General features: G+C 39.5%; 1 protein-coding gene across 7 annotated transcripts; it reads right to left on the reverse strand.

The window, feature by feature from the left end:
• Positions 1 to 680: 680 nt before the first annotated feature.
• Positions 681 to 19,928, reverse strand: dazap1 (DAZ associated protein 1). Of its 7 annotated transcripts, none has more exons than XM_068734871.1 (14): positions 19,803 to 19,928; positions 18,622 to 18,662; positions 17,129 to 17,295; positions 16,506 to 16,571; positions 15,252 to 15,359; positions 14,992 to 15,040; positions 11,034 to 11,116; positions 7,821 to 7,968; positions 7,615 to 7,647; positions 6,877 to 7,026; positions 6,057 to 6,221; positions 3,547 to 3,636; positions 3,049 to 3,096; positions 681 to 1,545 (listed from the first exon to the last, which is right to left on the reverse strand). In XM_068734871.1, the coding sequence occupies exons 1-14, from the start codon at positions 19,832 to 19,834 to the stop codon at positions 1,373 to 1,375; spliced, it is 1,353 nt and encodes a 450-aa protein (XP_068590972.1). In that variant the 5' UTR covers positions 19,835 to 19,928; the 3' UTR covers positions 681 to 1,372. The 7 variants fall into 7 exon arrangements, with proteins under 7 accessions (XP_068590972.1, XP_068590971.1, XP_068590967.1 ...); XM_068734870.1 differs by having other exon boundaries at positions 6,877 to 7,047; XM_068734866.1 differs by having other exon boundaries at positions 6,877 to 7,047; positions 15,252 to 15,356; positions 19,803 to 19,914.
• Positions 19,929 to 20,259: the final 331 nt, after the last annotated feature.

The following is a 20,259-nucleotide window of genomic DNA, read 5'->3' on the forward strand; positions in this document are numbered from 1 at the left end:
TGAATATTACGACCTGTGACCCGGATGTTGTAATCAGTTACACTACAGTGTAGAAACGGCTTCTTTTTCTTTCTTTCTTTTACAGCAGAAATAACCCAAATAAAAGTCTGTGGGAATAAAAAACATGAATTAATTATTAATTAATTAATCTCTGGTCCTTTTTTTGAAAAAGCATCTGAATACTGATGGGACTCAGTTTGTTTAAACCTTAATTTAGCCTCAGAAAAGGTACCAATGACTCCTATTTTAGCATAAAGGCTGCAACTAATTATTTATTTTATTACTGATTAATGTGACAATTATTTTCTCTAATAAATAATTCGTTTAGTCTTTAAATTTTCTTTTTGAAATGGTAAATGTCCATCACAGTTTTTAAGAGCCCAAAGTGATGTCTACAAATGTCTTGTTTTGTTTGATCATCAGTCCACTTAGAGACACTTAATTTACAATGACATAATCCAGAGTAAAACGGCAAATATTTAAATTGGAGATGCAGGATCCACTACATTTTTGTTGATGTCATTTTTGCTTGAAAACCACTAACAATTAATCATTCAATAGATGACGATTAATTTCCTATTAATCTACTAATTGTTTCAGCTATACATTGCAGGTCTTTCACCGAAACACCAGAAGCAAATACATCTACAACCAAATACAAACATCTGGGACAAGCACTGTATCCTTAAAACATTTATTTTTGTAATAATTTGTCCTTTTTTTCTTTTTGCGTAAGTGCAAAAAATGCACCCAAAAGAGCCACCTGAGGGAAGTCTACATCTTTAAATAAAAAAACAAGCAAAGTGTACATTTATAGTACAAAATTCTCTTTTTAAAAAATTGCACAGTTTGTGTATAATATATATATTCATAATCTCCATTTTAAACAAACTTTAAAGGCTCAGAAAGTAAACAAAATCCACCAAATGAAAAATAAAAACATTTTTCCCTAGAATTTAAAGCTGAGGAAACTTGAGACCCTGTTTTCATTTGTGTCCACCATAAATATACATATTTATATGCAAGTCTCTTTACATATAGTCTCTGTGCTAGTGTTTGAACAGACAATCAAAATTATTGCAAAGTAGTTTAGTTCTACTATAAAACATGGGGTGGGGGGGGGGGGGGGGGTAGGGGGATAAAAGCTTCTCTCTGCTGAATGTTCATTAAGTTATGCAAACAAAAAACCTGGGTTTCTTTAAACCCCTTTTGAATTTACTGAAGTTCCTGCTTTCACAAACTGTGTGCATTCAACATTCCCACAGAACAATCCAGAACTCCAGTTTTGCTTGTTAGCAAGAACACACATTTCCCTGACTTCTTTTTTTTAGTTTTTGAACTTTACACTGCGGCCCTGCCCAGCGAGATGGGGTCAGCGTCGATACGGGTGGAAGCCCTGTACGTTGTGGTTCTGCCCTCTGCCGAACGCAGTGGCAGCAGGCTGGGGGCCGGCGGCGGGCTGTGCTGTCGGGGCCCCGTACGAAGCCGTCGGCTGGCTGGGGTCTGCGAAGCTGTGACTGAAGGCTGTCAGGTCTTGCCCGTACCCTGAGGACGACAACAGAGAGGAGAAAGAAGAGAAGAGAAGAGGAATTTAATGTCAGAGTCACCAGACGCTGTTTAGGGAGAAGCCTTACTCCATTAAAAGTACTGATAAGTATAAAAACTATTTTAATCTTAAAAGAATACTTCACCCACAAAATGACCATTTGCATATCAATTACTCACCCCATGTTACCTTGCATGCTGAAGAAAACTTTGTCTACTAACCTATTATATAACAAAAGTCCAAATCTCATTGATCCAGTCGTATGCTCAGTACTTCCTAAACACATGCATTTTTGCTAAAATCATATTGTTATACTGCACGACTTGTGCAAGTTTGTAAACAAATGTCTTGATGATCTAAAGTAAATTATATAGCTTTGCGTTTAACAACCGACTTTTTATTTTTTATTCGTAGTTCATTAACGAGGCATGCAAGAAAAGGTTTATTCAAGAATTCAAGATAACACGGGCTCAGTAACTGATATGAAATGGTCATTTGGTAGGTGAAGTTAAAAATCCACCTTTTACCCTTTTACTATACAGTCCAATTGTTATTTATTTTAACAACAATTACAGGTGCTGTACTACTGCAGCTGTTTGAAGTATTGGTACGTCACAGCGATCATCATCATGCTGCCTTCTGGTTCCATTTTTCCCAGCATCTACTGTATAACCAGTCTTTGATACCCAAACTTCGTTCAGTAATTCAATCTTTTTATTGTTTGGCAATGAAGGGATCTGAGATGTGTTTGTGATAAAGTGCTATATACATAAATTAACTGTGACAACTTAATAGATCAAAAAATAAAATGTGCCTTTTGTAAATTATGTCAAGGCTTTAAAAGTTTAATGGTGGATTTTTTTCTCTAGATTGAAATACTGTATTCCTTCAATGAGCCCTTTAGTGTTGAACATTATTGTGTAACATTGTTAAAATGTATAGAGAATTTAATAAACACTTAAAGGGGGCTTCATTGAGGAAAACAATCTCTCGATTCTCTTGATGATCAGTGCAACACGCATAATGTTCTTCTATTCAGACACTGGATGGCACCACCTCCCTGCAAACAAACAAGGGAACCAAAGTGACACCTGGGGGAAGGAAACTAACCAACTTAAGGCTGGCGCAACCCAAAATTAGCCACAGTCCAAGCCAAACGGACATTAAAGTTTAAAAATACTGAGGGTTTGCTACCAAATGGTAGAATATGAAAACCAGCTGCAGCCAAATCTTTCCAGCGTCTTGCTGGTTAATTTCCTGCCCTGGAATCATCCAGTCAGCACTGATTTTGAAATGTCACCGATAAATACTGGAGTGGAAGACCTTTTAAATAACTAGAATGGAAAGACAAGAGCCAGAAAGAAATAAAGGTGAGAAAAGTTAGAAAATACTACACATATTTTTTGGGTGTACGGAACAAAAATAAGAACTCTGAAGAACAAGAGCAGTCCCAACAGGACCACCCGACAGAAGAGAGAAGAGAAGTGAAATTGGAAATTTACTGCCATCGTCTCCTTCTTTAAATCTTCTTTCCTTTCTCATCCCTTCAGCTATAATGTGGAGACAGTACATGGGGAAAACACAATGGGTGAATGGACTACTGATGCATAGAGACAACTGAACCATGAACACATTTTCTGACAATTAGATCATCCTTTTATAATCTGCAAAGCAATGCGGACAAAGAGAGTGGACAAAAAAAGGAGGACATGGTTCTTCTTGGTAAAGTAAAGCTACAGCCGCTGAGGGAGATGACCGCTTAGAGCTCTGGATGCCAAATTTCAATGTAAATGTATTAAATCCTCTCAGCTAGCAGTCATGGCTGTGTTTTACTGTACAAGAGTATACACAGTAATTTGTATGTACATGCAAAATGTACATGCAAATACAAAAAACACAGAGCAAAAGAAAAGAGGAAAGAACCAGGTTGCAGCTCTATAAACACTACAGTACTGAACAAATGCTACGTTTGTGGTTGAGAAGACGATGCTGGCACCTACCTGCACTATATCCTCCCTGCTCATCCTGACCATAACTGTGAGGACGCGTTGGTCCGTAGGCAGAGGGGTCCTGAAGGTAGTTACCCAAGCCTATCAGGGAGATGAGGAGACCAGGTTGACTGAACCCAGTTACTGCTGGCCAACTACAGAGTTCCCCCCCTCACTGACCTGACAGAGCTGCACACTTATACGCAATTACTGCGTCTGCACTACGCTCTGAGAGGCATCACTGCTCAGCTGCGTCCTGAAGTCAAAACAAAATGGAGTGTGTAAGCTATCTGCTAGCATGGCTGACTTTTTTAATTCATGCCAGCTTTGGTTCATGAAATTTTGTGAAATGTGCATGATATGCTAAGATGCAACTAATGTAGGAAATATGTTTCCTACCAAGAAAACGTTATGAAAGTGAAGCAACTAGAAACAAAAACTAGAACACTGGTGGTTCTGCATGTTTTAGTCCATACAATATGACTTGTATAGATGCCACGTTGCTGATTAACATTTTGTAGATTGATTTCCTATTTTCTATAGATACATTGGTCTAGATTACTTTCAGCATGTTGTGACAACCAACTTGAAATTGACTTGATTTATGATTTATTACTTTTCTTCATTGTTTTGCGTCCGCCAGTTGTATGCACCAACCATTTTCAAAACTTTAGGTTACTTGTGTAATCAAAGTTCTGAGTAGCACAACATCAAAATGAGTCCTTGGCAGGTCATTCAAGCAACTTTCTCATCACAAAATTGTCAGAATGAACTCTTTTCTACGCTCTACGGCAGTCAATTCTCAAATTTCCGATGGCACAATGTTCTTGAATGCACCCAGAAGTTTTGAAAAAAGAAAATCAACTAAATGTTTATTGTGACACAGTATAACGAAAGCAAAAGTCAGTGCCTGCCTGGAAGGTAGGAATAATTAATAATATATGGTATGTATTACAAAATGATTGGTCTTGAATCAAATATTTATGCATTGAAACTAGTTTGATCTTTACTCTAACAATATTATTTTAACTTCCTAACTCCACATGAGCCAAACTTTACTGAAACCAAACTTGCTTTAACTTCAACCATTTACTAATATTACACAGGTAAAAATGTCATACCCAGTTCCTGCTATTGTTACATAAACTTTCATGGTAGAGGTGTGTGATTTGTGTCCACATCATCATCATCAACGTTTCCGGTTTTCTGTTAATTTCATAAAAACATTGCTACTACTGACTAAGTGCCTGAACAGGCAGCGCACATTAAATGCAAAAAGCTGGATGTAAGATAAGCACAGAAGAGAACCACTGAACAAGATGAGCACCGGTCACGACTGACGGTGATCATGACCGCTTTAAATGTAGATCCAGCAGTGTGAAGCAGCTGTAAGCCAAAAGACTGAATGTAGCTTCTAAATGAGCATCTGACTCTTACATGACTGTGTGTTTATGTGACTGAATGGGTGAATGTTGAGTGCTGAATGAAGCATGTTCATTTTCCACGGATGCTGCTTAGTTATCACAGTATGTCAGTCTTTGTGAGTATACAGTGTTTCACTGGAGAAGCAACCTCCTAATTGTTTTAAGTCATAGTAAATAATAAGGCACATCATCTTCTAGGAGAGACTTCATGAAATGTCTAATTTTCAAGTCCCTACACACTGACTGAAGTTTGGCCAAGCATTCAGCTCAGTACAGATCCAGGTGGAATAATTATCCTGGCTGAACACAGTCCAGCTCAAAGACCACAAAGACACCCACCAGACACGTTATTCAAAAAATGACTTACTAATATCTGCATGTATCCACAAGGCATAGGCTCAAAGTTCACATTTTGCAGACAAACATGCAAAGCTCTGGTGTGATAAATCGATGGACATGATGAACATTTTTTGATAGGTAGCTTTGCAGGTTGAACATGCCTAATTCCATAATACTGTCATGCTGGTGCTCTTCTATGGCTATTGTGCCAACACCAGGAAAAGAAGCCAGCAAAGTCATCAACAGCAGGGAAGAGAGGGAGGTGTAGAAGGATAATTAGAGGTAAGAACATTTGAAACAAGTCAAATGTCAAGTACAGTCGATCAGGAGAAGGTTGCACTCCCTGGAAAATAAAAACTAAATAAAAATGGAAAACAAAACAAACATTGCAAGGCAGGATGATCTAATTCAAACATACGAAGACCTACCAATCTTTTTACCAATCCACAGCCCAGCCGGAAAAACTTGACAGAAATGTCTGCTGAAGACTCCTGGATATGGTGAAACTTCAGCAGCATCTTCACCGCAGACCCAGAGGCCTTCATGTATGCAAGAAGCATGTATGCATGTGGAGCAGTTCAAGCTACATGGTACCAAGAGCAAGATTCTGCTTGTCTAAGGGTTGTAGATATGGACTTACATGAGATGTAGTTGCACCCAATAAAATATCCAGGGAGATGGGCAGGTTTGAGGAGGGAATTTAAATCAAATGGGAGAGAATAGGGCAGCAAACTGCTTAATGCACAATGCTATTCTTACCATACTGGCTATAAGAGAAGTCAGGCTGCCCAGTGGGAGCTTTGCTCAAGTCCTGAGTTGGTGTGGTGGCAGGGGCAAAACCCAGAGGTGCACTTCCTGGAGTAGTGGGTGGAGGAGGAACCTGTGGAGCATACTGGTCTGCTTGGGGTGTGCTGAAACTGTAACCTGTTGGAGAGTAATAAGGTCATTTATATGACCGTTGCTTTATCACAGATGGTATATTATGTATGAGTACAAAAGCCCAAGTGTTGGTGTCCCTGAATAAAACACAAAATGATCTACTACACAGTCTAGTCAATGTAGTTGACCACATCATAATACAAAAAACACTCCTAGTCAATGTATTAACCAATCCACCAAATCTCTTCTCATTTAAGCCGGTTAGAATACAAGTAGTACGTCCAAATTTCTCTTACACATATCAGCTGCCGGAACAAACTGTGACTAACACATTTGTAACGCATCATTATGGGCTTCTTATCCACAGTTTGTTTCTAACATTTTGTCAAAGATGTATAATAGGCTTGATTATTGTAAGGTAACAAACCCCCCCACAGGCTTTTTAGAAAGATTTCATGAAATGCTGGTTATCTGCGAGTCACTCTGTCTATCTCTGATAAGGTGGAGGTTCCTCCCTGACAACAGCAACAGCAAAGCAGCCTGGAAAACCAGACGTAGATTAAATTAATGTAGTTGTTTGTCCCAATCTCCACCTAACTCACAGTGTCACATTTACATATGCTATATTACCTGTAAGTACTTTGTAGTGATGTCAAAACAACAACAAAGGGTAAGGCATGAGTGTGTCAGTATTACTGACCAAACTGAGGTGCTGTGCTGTAGCCCTGCTGAGGGTAGCCCTGAGGTGCAGCGAAGCCACCCGCCGGGCTCGTGACCAGGAATGCGTTGAAAGGTGACGGAGGCTGTGTGGGGGTTCCACGGCTGGCTGTCAACTGAGGTCCATACCCGCCTGCTCCAATACAGAACAGATCTATTTTACAGAAATGTTTTTACATGAATATATGTTTTATATGTTGGATTAATTACACAAGCAATACTAGCAATATCTGTGCCAGCACAGATCAATTTGAATTTGTGTTATTGAACGGCTGAATAACAGACAGTTGATAAATAACTGGATTATAAACTGAATTCGCAGAACACAATCTTAAGATGAATGAGATAGCACATGGCCGACACTGTAGCAAGTGTTGCAGGTTGACCCGGAGGTGGTGATATGAAACTGAGTCTGACCAAAAGCAGAGGGAGGCTGGAATCTATTCAAGACGGCCATCTGTGTCAAGCAGCACATTATCAGCAGCCTCAGCCATTATGAATCAGTGATAACATGTGCTGTTCAATGCGATCAGCCACACAGAGTACACGTCCATCTTTGTGACACAAGCGTTTCAAGATAAGCACTTGATCGCATGGCAAAGACTTCAAATCTATACGCAGTTAGATCAATTCACAGTTATGCAACAAACTGAAAACTAATTCTCTAAAATAAGAAAGAAAAGACATTTTCTGTGTTGTCAAATGGAGATCAAACACCTACCTATCGGTTGGCCAGTAGTCGACACCCACACTCCTTCAGAGAGAGAGAAAGAAAAATAATTAATCTGGGGACAATAACTGAAATGTAAATTGTTAACAGAAACCAGTTTAATATTCAACATGAAAGTGTAGCAAATGTAATGTAAAGCAGTAGGTTTTTACACATTTAAGCAGTTACTATCAGCACTTGGACTTGTCCCCACTCACCCTGTGCCCCGTAAGGCTGTTGCCAGCCCTGGGCAGGCTGTGCGGTCCAACCATTAGCTGCACTCAAGATGCCCCTGGGTGCCCACTGGCCAGGGCCAAGCTGGCCAGGAGCTTTGCTGTCACGGGGTTCGGCCTTCTTTACTTCCACCTGTACAAAAGGACAAGGAGGGCACATTTGGCATCACCAGTATAAGGTCTACAAAGTGCCTCACCTAGACAGACCTGTCCTACCACTGAGTATTTAATCTCAACATTGGGCCAGTTTGAAATCTCTCACTTTATGTTTATTGGAATAATGTGGGGCAACTACATTAGTTTATACTACTGTGTAGCCAGGAGAGCTGTGCAGCTATGTGTCTCAGGTAGTTATTATCACGGGGGAATTTCATGGAGGCCAAAATCAGAATGCAGATAGTAATTGATCAACTTTTTTTTAATTAAATGCATCATCTCCAGATCAGAGCCTCTTAAGATGTACCTGAGAAACATAGAACAATTTTTTTCCTCCAATGAATTACGCTAAATATGATAAAGACATCTAATGGAAGAACTTACCTTTCTCCGGTTCTAACGCTTATAAAGAATCTCATTTTTATTTTATTTGGAATAAGTTTTAGAGGGGGAATGGATGTAGAGAGAAATTTGTATCTAAAGGTCTAACAGAATATATAAAAGGTAAACATGCAAATATTATAAATAAAGTTTTTTCAGTCAATCTAAAATTGAATCTTCATACTGTGTCAAAGGGGAGAATTTAGTTGTTTTTTTCAATTGAGTACAAGTGACTGATACGCTTTGACTTCAATATGTCAGATAGCTGCTGGAGGACTCTGTCTTTATACAACTAAAACCTCAAATGTAACAATGGTGACTTTAAGTTTAAATACCTTGGATCAAATATTAATGTATTGCTCCAAAAACAAAAAAATGGTCCTTCCTGTAACTAGGCAAAGCTACCAGCAGTTAACCAGAGCAAAGAAACAGGCTGAGACTAAGGGGGGCCAACCAGAAATAGACTGAGGGGTTGAGTTATTGGGGTCACCTTGCAGGAGGAAAACGAATCACAAATTCCTCCCCGCTTTAAGGTGTTGCCACCTTCCCCAGCTTCCCCTCTTCCTTCTCTGTCGACCTAATTACATGCACATGTTTCCGGTGGTGGCCCCGCCGCCGGCAGCTACCTGAGCGCTTTCTCCCGTGGGCATCACAGCTACGAGTGATGGATACTACGACTTCTGTACGGTCCCCAACAGCAGAACTGGGATTTGTTCCACAGTTTGATGTGCTCCAATTTCTAATTTTGTAACTCATATCTCCCAACCTCCCTCAAGTCCCAGCATAAGGTAATGTCAAGTCAAGAACAATGGATTAAGACGAGCCGAGGTTCCTGCTGGAAACAAGGGCAAAGTCAAGGAGTTGAGGTACCACTGGAGAGTGTACAGGTTGGGCCAAATCATATAACAAGGTTTCATCTTTTTAATGTAGTGATCAATAACATTTCAATAAAAATGCCTCAATATCATTGATTATTATATAACAAAAATCCATCTTAAATCCAGTTCGGGAAAGCTTTACATTTCCATGTCTAACTAAAACAACCGAAAAAATAAGTAAATCGACTGGTCCCTGGTTCGACTCTTGCCAGGGAGCTTGGTTGCAGGTCACTCCCCATCTCTCTCTTCCTTTATTCAGTGTCCTCTATCTATTGTCCACCCTCAAATAAAAGCACAAAAGTCCCCAAAAATACTTTTACAAACATGACTTGACAAAGAGTGTGTCGCTTACAGAAACTCATGCTTCATCTGGACCCAAATCCATGAAAGAAAATACACTGCTCTCACTATTCAGTACAGAAACGAGAGGCGCTGCTTTCAATAAGAGTTGAAAACCTCAACCAAAAGCCAAAATATACACAAAGGTCTTTAAGTGTCAAATATCGCACACTGACCGTTAACTATTTAAAACACCCCTGCAGCCATGTAACGATCAAGGACAGAAACAAGATACGTGTGATGATACAATATGATTGACTACACTGTGTGACTTTTAATATTTTTCTTCCACAAATCATTACTGAAAGCAGATAGGAGATCGTCTCTCTTCTGGTATCTCTGTAAAGTGTTGTAAAAGCTTCTAATTACAAAATGTCTCTATTGGGGAAAAGGGGGCTGATGAATGAGAGCTTTAAAAGGGCTTTTAACACCCAAGTGTCAGGACCAATCCTAACCAGACATGTACCAAGTAGTACTGTACTTTTTATTGGTTTGTTTTACTCAGCTGAGGTGCCAGGTGGATGGTGTTTGCCACAAGCAATAGAACAATACAAGGCGTGCCAGAAGGTTAGGAGCTGTGCTTAAATATAACACCATAATGAATTTATAGTTTTTTCCCGGATGGACAGCTTACCTGACATAATCTGAATTGTCTTTGCGCAGTAAACCCCATCCCAGCCGCCTGGTACACACACTGAGTTAAAAACAAACACTAAGAAGTAACATGCAAATATTATTGTGTGACTCGTGTCTCATCCTGAGCAGCATTTCAGAGAGAACTGTCATTTGTTATTTAGAAAACTGAAAGACACAGTATGGAGATTCTTCAACTGAGGTCACTGAGTTGAGCTTTTTCTTTAACTTATCAAAAAAAAACAAAAAAAAGAAAACATGTTGACGTGTAAGTGACCTGCCAACAAAATATCAGAAAACAAAAGAAACGGAACTGATTGGACCAATCCTTTAGGTGATTCATATTCAGCAAAGTGCTTTATTATATCCTAATTACATTACATGTAATTTTATGCAAAAACTATCAATCTAATGGACTTAAGACATCCTAAAGGAGTGGTCGATTTAAACAAAGCCTTAGGCGACTACAGAAGCTGTGATATAACAGCATTAGTGAAGGATCACTGTGCCTCTAGAAACTATCACTTATGGCAATAAGTGTGAGGGCAGTACGTGTTTAGAGCAAAAATATTATTATTATTATTATTATTATTATTATTATTAATAATAATATGATGAGTAAATTAATTAGTGGCCTGATCAGTTGTTTTTGTTTGATGTCAAAGGCTAACTATGTGCTCTATGATGCTGCAGCCGCAAATGGGAAGCCACTGGAAAATGACCAAACTAAACAGCATCATAGTGTAATTCTCACTCTGTCGCCCAAGCCTCTGTTTGATCTTAAGGGTAAAATAAAACTACAACTACACACTTTTTTGCCCATGATGTCGTGAAAATGCATGTTGACAGCCTGGTCCACTGATTGTTCGGCCTCGAAAGTAATAAATCCAAAACCTAGCCAACGACCAAGAGTGAATCAAGGTAGCAGGGGGGTTGTGACAACACAAGATGAAGAACAGTATTGGGCTTCAGCAGAGTGAGGATCCGTCAAGACTGAGCAAGAGGCTCCTGGGGTTCGGATGATGTCGCAGACTCGCAGAACAACACAAATCCAAGACTAATGCCTGGGGGATTGAAGGAAACTTTTTTTCTTTACTGTGCAGGGAAATATTTTGTGAAGATAACAATACAGGACTGCTTAACTGCTAAACATGAAGAACGACCAATGCAGCAATTGATTTAATGTGAAATCTCACGTACAAAAAATGAAGTCCATCTTCCACCTTTTAACATTGATAAATGCCAATTGAACCAATATTACATTTTGTTACTTCATGCTGTTTCATCCAAACCCCACCTTGATCTGTCCCTTGGTATATTGCTGTGGAGCACACACTCGCAGCAGCCATTGTTAATGCATCACAAAAATATGGAGAAACACAAACTGTAGAATGCCTAGCTTTCTCCAAGCTTTCCCAAATTCAGTATTTTACTTTTGAGTCAGCCAGGATAAGCCTAAAATGGATAATTAAAGTATTGCTCACAACGGTAACACAAAGATATAGGCCACAACTGGTTCCCCAAAGTCACAAGTTGCTGATTGTGATCAAAAGTTTTCATGGGGGATGTACAATGTTCATCAACAAGAGGGAGAACTTTTTGTTACAACATTTGGGCTCGGTAAACTCATCCGACTATCTGCAATAGTGCAATAGAGCGTCAGCGGGCCGCGGTGCGCTGCAGTGATCTACTTTCAATTTGATTAACTTTCCACGATGGCAGAACTGGGTTGTGTGCGCTTCTCTACTTGGGGACCTAACCTGAATCCAATTAAAGACAATACTACTGAGATTTTAGAGACCTCTAGTGCCATGCCAAGCATCCCCAAGCCTCATGATCTATTGCTATTAATAACATCTGTCAATGACCCGTCCTTATTCTAAATTTAAAACCAAGTTGACACATTAAAGAGTTTGACATATCTTGTTTACAGCGACATGTCTTGGTTACACTCAAGTTGACAATTTAAACTACTACTACGACTACTGATAAAACTGATGTGAAATATAACTAGCTGTGGTGACTATCACTCAGACTACTAAACGTAGAACTGTGAGATCATTTAAAATCATCATTTATGCAGCAACAACAACTATTTTGATAATTTAATAATCATTTTTGGGTAAGGGATTTTTTTTTTTTTTTACAAAAGAATTAAAATTCTTAACACTGGTTTCGGCTTCTTGAATATAAATACTTTCTGTTTTTTGTAAGATTGGTCAGAACAAAACATTATTATGGGCTCTGGGAAATTTTAATGAACTTATTTTTTTAATACTAATAATGAAAATAATTAGCAGATGAAAACCAGCCTGAAAATGAAGACAATCTGAAACGATTGCATGAGAGTCTATGTAGGACAGCCAGATAGGTGACAGACCCTGGTCGATCTGCCCAATGCTACGCTTTGATTGGCCAGTCTGCGTTCGAGGGGCGGGACTTAGCGAAGGGTTACTTGCTGCTAAACTATTGCTCAAATAACCTGGAGTTAAATCCTCATGACATTGTCTCTCTAGTTACAGAGAATAGGTAACCCTTCAGCCAAATTCACAATCTGATGCAACTTTGTACACACCCCATTTTGACCAGGTAAAGAATTTGAGTGCTTTTACATTTGGCCTGTACCTCTGTGCTACCAGTCAATGCACAGTAACCTAAAGGAGAAAAGACAAATCTTAAGAGACACCGTTAATCACATTCAAACCATTCACAAGGAGAAGGGGGACAGAAGAAAGAAAAATAGAAAGGGCTTACTTACAAAAATACTTAACTCTCTACATATGGGAAAACACATACTACGCCATTTAAGATAAGATACACGTATCAGTTACATATATATAGCAAGTTAAAGAAAACTTATTCCAACGTTGAAAGTCTAATGTTTTTAGTAAAAGAAACTGTGTATACTATTAAAGATTATGTAACGGTTGTTACTGGTGCAATACATGTTAAATTCCAATGACAAACTATTCTGGGTTTGTCCCAACAGAGGATGAATGGGGGTTTGGACTGGAGAGCAGTAATACATGTAGTGGGTCAGTGGCCGCTGCATCATTGCTATGTAGGACAAACACAGAGGAAACAGCCGAGACTGTAAGTCAGCGGGCAGAGTCGGACACCAACACTGCCAGTGGCACAGGGTCTGATTCCCAGTGAGGCCATCCATGATAATAAGTGTCGGCACGTCATAAACATATAAAAAATGATTAAGTGAAACTCTTCAGAGGTTTTAAAAAGGTCTCATTTATAACTGTCAGTAAATAGGTTAGATAGAATTTTGTGATAGCAAAGTAAAACCTTAAACAGTTCCATTGTTGTGATAACAATGTAATATTCAACTTCAGCCTCTGTGAAGGACAAATTAGATGCTCAAACTGTTCTCAATATGCCAAATGCAAGTTGTGATAAAGTACTGCTTTTGAAGCACCTACTCTCCTTTCCACAACATCTTTCTATAGTTTAGTTTAATGACCTTTCAGTATTATCATAGGACAATTGTCATTAGAAACAGTGAATTATTTTGCAATATGACATCAGTACAAAAATTTAAAATTGACTAAAGTTTGGCAGTTACAGTACATGCTTTTACATCCTTCCAATTAAAAAGGAATGGACGTTATGTATTTAATACATTTTAGAGGAGATACTTCCAAGTATTTCTGGAGTTGCACTTTTTAAAATGATACATCTTGTCGCTATATTGAATTCTGCTATATTGAGGCTACAGTGGGCATCCCTACTTCTAAAATGGACTTCTCCTCTATTTTTATCTTACATAGTTAAATAGCTTAAAACTTTCTTTATGTCAAACTTCCTTTTAGAGATAGATCAATAAATCTATACAATTTTTCTAATCAATTGATCGTTTAAGTTATTGTTTGTTGCAAACATAGCAACAAAAAGAATATATCACTGAAGATGATGGTTGGATAAAATGAGCAATTTATGAGTTTGGGGAAATTGTGACACATTTTACCATTTAGAAAAACACTTTCAAAAATTGCTTAATTAATTTAATAATTAATTAATTGGATTCTGATGTAGTTATCATAATCACCCCAAATAGAATTCTTAATTGCTCATGTAGTAAGTCCAGGGAACGTTACGGTGCTCTTAAAGATTAACATGTTTACTTTTTCCACCCTGATGAAGAGTCTGTTTTTTAACCAATACATTTGGCTAAAGGTTTTAAAAATAACGTCTCTCCTCGCTCTGCGTATTTAACGGAATAGAAATGTGTTCATGGAAAAGACTCATGTAGTCACACAAGGTCATGAGGGACACTGCATCAGTGCCGATCAGAGCACGCCATATTTCTGAAACAATCGTCACATTTGAACATCTGACAAAAGGCTGAGACGAGGCTTTAAAGTCCCATCTGCTGTTTTGTTACGTGGACAGATTACATGTAAAATTGCACACATTTATAACCATCACATAAACTGAAGGTAATTTCATGAATTTCACAGGAGAGCAGTGTATCTCACATTACAATAAGCTTCTCATTCCACCTCTAGAAATGTTGAGTCAGATTTTCCATTCGATTGTAAGCTGTGTTGACTTTTTACAAGGGTTTTATCCAACATGCATTTGTGTTTTATTGTGAGTCTTCACCGTACATAAAATTCATGTTATGACTGACAGCTTTTAAATTCAATTGAATATGTGGCGCTTAATGGGCGTTTTCTCTTTGGGCCAGAATAGTTTGTCATGAGATTTAAGATGGTAAGGTATGGAGAGGGGAGGAAAAAAACGGGATCAGCTTTTACCTCGGGGCCTCTGCTTCTCCGCATCATAGATCATTACCACCTCTGTAACCTTGAATGGGACAAAGGGAAACAGTGGCTCCATTTAGATCACAGGACAGCGTCCGTTCATACTCCAATTAAATATTTGAAAGAATAAGTAATTGTTCTATCCCATCCCTCTAAATATCAACTTTTTTATATTGTAGTATTGACCCTGTTCAATGTCACATCTATTCAAGCCGTCTCAATATGAACTGCATTACGCACTTCTCCATACTCACCACTCCGAATCTATTGAAATAGTCCCTGAGTTCAGGCTCGCCGCAGTTATGGGGGATTCCACCTACAAATATCTTCTTTGATTTATTGCTATCGGCTTTGCTGCCCTTCTGAAAGAAAACAGGGAGTGTATGGATTAAAATGTCTCACTCTGGGTAGGAGAATGTTAGCCATCATCTATTCAAACAGTGCAGAAGAAATTAGGTTCTCCTCTTGCCCTGGGGTATAATTCTTAACATGTCATGTCAATGCAAACACTAGTCTCCACAGATCAGAGCGCACGGCTTCCTCCACTTACTCTCAACCACTAAGCATTTCACCATCGCTGAGCACTGCACTCATGCTGCAAAGGCTAGAGGCTGCGTACAACAATGATTTTTAACAATTACATCTTCTGCTTTGTTAGGAAAAACATTCAGTGGCGGCTACTTAAAATCAGTGAAAAGAGGTTCCAGTGGGAAGCGAAGGGCTTCATTTGTAAAAGCTTCTGACATACAATTTATGCTTACAGCTAAATATTTGACATACAAAAAATGTTTTATTGACAGCAAAAGGGGCAATAACTGAAACCATCGATGTCCAAAGGGACAAGATGACTATAATAGATCTGCAGTGGCTCGTTGATCGAACCAGAAATTACCCGAGTTGCAGTAGAGATTTCCGCCTTTCAAAGAAATTCACTGCTGAAAGCAATTTCCTGTATCACACTATCCTGCTCGTCTCTAGTTCTACTTGTGTTTTCCCAGTTTTATTCAACAAGGGACAAAAGTTATAAGAACAACATATTTTAGCTGGGAAAGCGTGAAAATTCCACCATTTTTTGTTAAATAAAGAAAACAGTTCTACATCCAAATTAGGCAATGCATAAGTGTTGTTATATTTCCACTATGACCTCTTCATGAGATTTGTTACATCTGGGAAAATGTGACCACAAACCTGCTGGTATTGTTGCAGTCCCTTGATTACAAATAGAGGTCGATACAAGTCAGAGATTTTTTGATGCTTCTGTGATTTATCAAAACCCCCAAACCAATTTCTAGTGTTCTCAAAGGCATTAAGGCTGTGTAGATCGTTTTTTAAATTGCACTCTTTGAAGGAACAAAATGTAGGTCAAAGTCAGACTGTTTTTATAAATGAAGCTCAAGGTCTCCTCATGGCTGTGAAGAGTCCAACCTCAGAAGTAGGGGATGGACAGACTGATGACCTGAGTCCTGTATAACTCCTAGCCTACCCAGTAGAAGTCAGATTTTTCTTACCCAGCCCTCCTTGGTTCGAGACTTTTCCGGTTGCATTCCTCTGGGAGTGCACGGCTTCGGGTCAATCTGACAGCAGAGAGAGAAAACGTTCCACTTTAGCCCCAAATAAAGGCACCTTCAAACGTTCTTCTTCATTGAACCCATTACAGTATATTGACTCGCCTCACACAACAGTGAAACACATGTACGGACATTAATTTGAATATATGGCCAATAAAATAGTATGCCCCTCTCCGCCTGCTTAAACAGAGCAACAGTAGCAATATGTCATTCACGGTGAGCTGGCTGCATTGATATAAGGAATTATTGAAACCTGAAATGCAGAGGGGAAGATTAACAGCTGCTTGTTTCTTTTCTGCCATCTCAGAGAAATCCAGGTTCCACTGCCAATTTCTGCTAATTTGACTTAAAACAGGTAAGTCTTGTTGGACAAACCAAAGTCAACATTTAGCTAAGTGCATCGTCTGTACTAACGCCAGCAGGCAAGTACAACTGTGCTTCTCCTTGAATAACTTCTAACTTCTCTGAATGGTGAAATTAGGTTTTTCACATTACTCACACAATGCGCAGGCAGATTACTCGGGTTGATACGACTATCTGCTCCTTTGATGTAAAATACTCACATTTCTTCCATCAAGATTATGCGGCTTTGTCTCCAGCACTGTCCGTACACAATTGGGGTCTTTGAATTTGACAAAGCCAAAGCCTCGCGACTGATTTGTAGTTTTGTCCTTCATGATGACACAATCTACTACTTCCCCATACTGTGAGAAGTAGTTCCTAAGTGTCTCTGAGGAGAGAAAGAAAGAAATTGCATAACAGTGGTGCTTCATGACAATTAGCACTGAAACATACAACTATACTGCAAATATAATTGGAGCTATAACCCGATCCAGCTTGCCTCGTGAACACAAAAAAGTGTAGTCTTATAGAACTCATGCTTTCATTATGATAAATGATGCTAAGAAAATATCAACCTGCAGTAAAACAGGTGTGGGGAAAAAACACAAGCACCACTCAAAGTACATAGGGAAGACTACAAGTCATCCAGTGACCGTGGTTTGTCTTATGGCATAACATTGAGATTTTTACCAGTGGTTTTTAATGTAAAAACATAAAAACACAGTGCAGTCACGTTCAACTCGCATTATGACAAGAGCAAACAAAGCACTGTCATGTTAAATGGCACCAAATATACAACAAACTACTGTAACGCCACAGCAGCAAAGCGTGCAAGTTTGGACAAACAAGGAGCCACTTTGGAGAGAGAGTTATCGTAATTGCGTTTCTCATTGCTGGGAAGCCCTGGGGCCTCGCTGAGGAAACACGCTCAGAGTTAGGCAGAGCTGTGGTTCAGATCTTAATGTTAGCAGTGTGCTTGTAACACAGGCAAGCCTTTGTTTAAAGTTACACAATGGCCAATCAAGCATGAGCCAGAAAAGGACTGAAGACTATACCATCTCTGGACTAGTCTGTGGTGGGGAATGTATACACCCAATGTAGACCGTCTAATGTAGACTCCACCACCAGGGTTTGCAGTTTGCAACTGATCATTAGTAATTTGCAAAGTGAAAATGGAGAAAATATCAAGAAATCCCAATGACATATTTCAAATACAGGAAAACTGCATTATATAAAGAGTAACAATACCTATATCAATGTAATGTAAATAACGTATCTTGATATTTTATACATTTCATTATGCATCAGTGGGTAACTTATCTAATTGATGTTATGTGATGTACACACACTTCACATCATCCAGAATAATAGCTACTAAATAAGCAAGACCATCTCTATCTTCTAGACCACGTCACCCATGTTAGTTATGATTGTCAGACACCAATCATACAGGACACCCTTATTTGAATTATTGTATGACAGCACCAACTGTCATATGCAAAATTAGTGTTTTATTGCCCAGCTCTACTGTATTTCTTATAACCTGATTATCTATTAAGACTTCATTCAACTTTGATTCAAACTCCAAGCGACAGTGCCAACTAATGACAAACAAGCTCCTTCAGTCTGACAACAAAACAATCCATTACGTCCAACAAATTCCTTTTAATTAACAACACTGCCTGCACGAAGTGACTTCAACAGCGTAACTAACCTTGTGTGGTACTCCAGTCCAATCCTCCCACAAAAAGTTTCCTGAAAAGAATAGATATATGATGATAGATGAGTCAATCATTAACCATCACTTTGAATCAGAGTAGAGGATAAACTTATACAAGTCACATACAAAAAGGCATGATAACAAGCATGGAGAGGCTGAAAACACAGGCAGAGGAGAAGATTGACAGCACAGCTTCAGAGCCATCAGCTAAGTACACAGATATTACACAACATGAGGCAACGCTGCCACCAGAGCTGGTGCAGAATAGGGAGATATACACACAGCTCCAGCTGACCGGGTTTATGGTGACCAATGTTAAGGTCCAGTCCTGGTCGTGGATGTAGCTTTGGACTTCTGACACTGACCGTGATGACCACGACAATAACGGTCTTTTTTATGAACGTCCCGCCACGCAAGTTACCCCGGGACAGAGCCACAGCGTTTAGCATGCTAACACAGCACTCTGCTGACAAACTGAGTCCAGAAGCTGCAGCAAGCTAGTGACTGTCTACCTCAAGCCTCCACCTCTGAAGCACCGAGTATTATGAGAGCGGAGCTGAGAACGAGCAAGCGGCTGCTCGTCTCCATGCATGCGGACCGGTGACTGCAACACTGGAAGTTTAACGACAGTTTAAGTGGCGCTAATATAAAAAAAACCAGCTTGCGAGTGAATGAATGTATTACGAGCACTGCTGAAACACATCCGTGATTGATGTAGCGGCTGTGACAGAAGTGTGGGGGCTAGTGCAGGAGGAGGAGGCTGCATCCTCCAGCAGTGCCCGCTAAATGCCCTCCTCGCATCGGCGAAGTCGAGAAGAGGAGACTCTCGCTTCGCTGGCAAGCATTAGCTGAGCTAGCTCGGGTGCTAACTGAAAACAACACTGAAATAACTAACTACGCTTTGCTACATTGCCCTGACAAGCTAAGCGACAGTACTGCAGACATGCATGGTGTATTTCACCGTAAGTAAAAACAATAACAACTGAGCCACTTTGATGACTACTTTCACTTTATTGGCCGTCTTTCCTCGGGCTAGCGATCTCTCGCTAAGTTACTACAGCTAGCTTAGCTTGGTAGCTAACGTTAGCTGTCAGATGACAGCTTGACAAGTCAGCACGCTAATTATAAGTTAACAATGCAATGCACATGCGTCTGTATAGTGGAATGGATCTTACCCGACTTCATCTCCGACTAAGTTGTTGTTCATTTCTGAGGCTAAAGCGGGGGACTGTCGGAGCTGTGACCGGCTTATTGCTTCAGTGCTGCCCGTCTCAGACTGAGAGCGGAGGAAGGTCACTCCGCTTTTTGGTTCAAACTGTTCTGCGCAATGACGACGCTGCAGGGGGGCAGCGGCCTTTAAAGGAACATTACAACCAACCAGTCCGCACTCACTCTACTGTACTTCTTCTAACTGTCCCACTATCTAAATGCCCTAACAGCAATAAGTGATAATGAAAACAATGAAAAGTAGACAGCCCTTTTAAGACATCATGGATTGATGACAGAATACAAAGGTATCTAACGTGTGGACTGATTATTTTAGGTGGGATAAAATAAAAGATAATGTGTTATCTGATGGTTATCTTCCTGTTGGGAGCATTGTGTCTATAGGTCAGGAGGTGTGATGTTATA

The sequence above is a fragment of the Cebidichthys violaceus genome, unplaced genomic scaffold, assembly GCF_023349555.1.
Source record: "Cebidichthys violaceus isolate CVI_PGR_0920_01 unplaced genomic scaffold, fCebVio1.0.p SCAF_68, whole genome shotgun sequence".
Taxonomy (NCBI): domain Eukaryota; kingdom Metazoa; phylum Chordata; class Actinopteri; order Perciformes; family Stichaeidae; genus Cebidichthys; species Cebidichthys violaceus.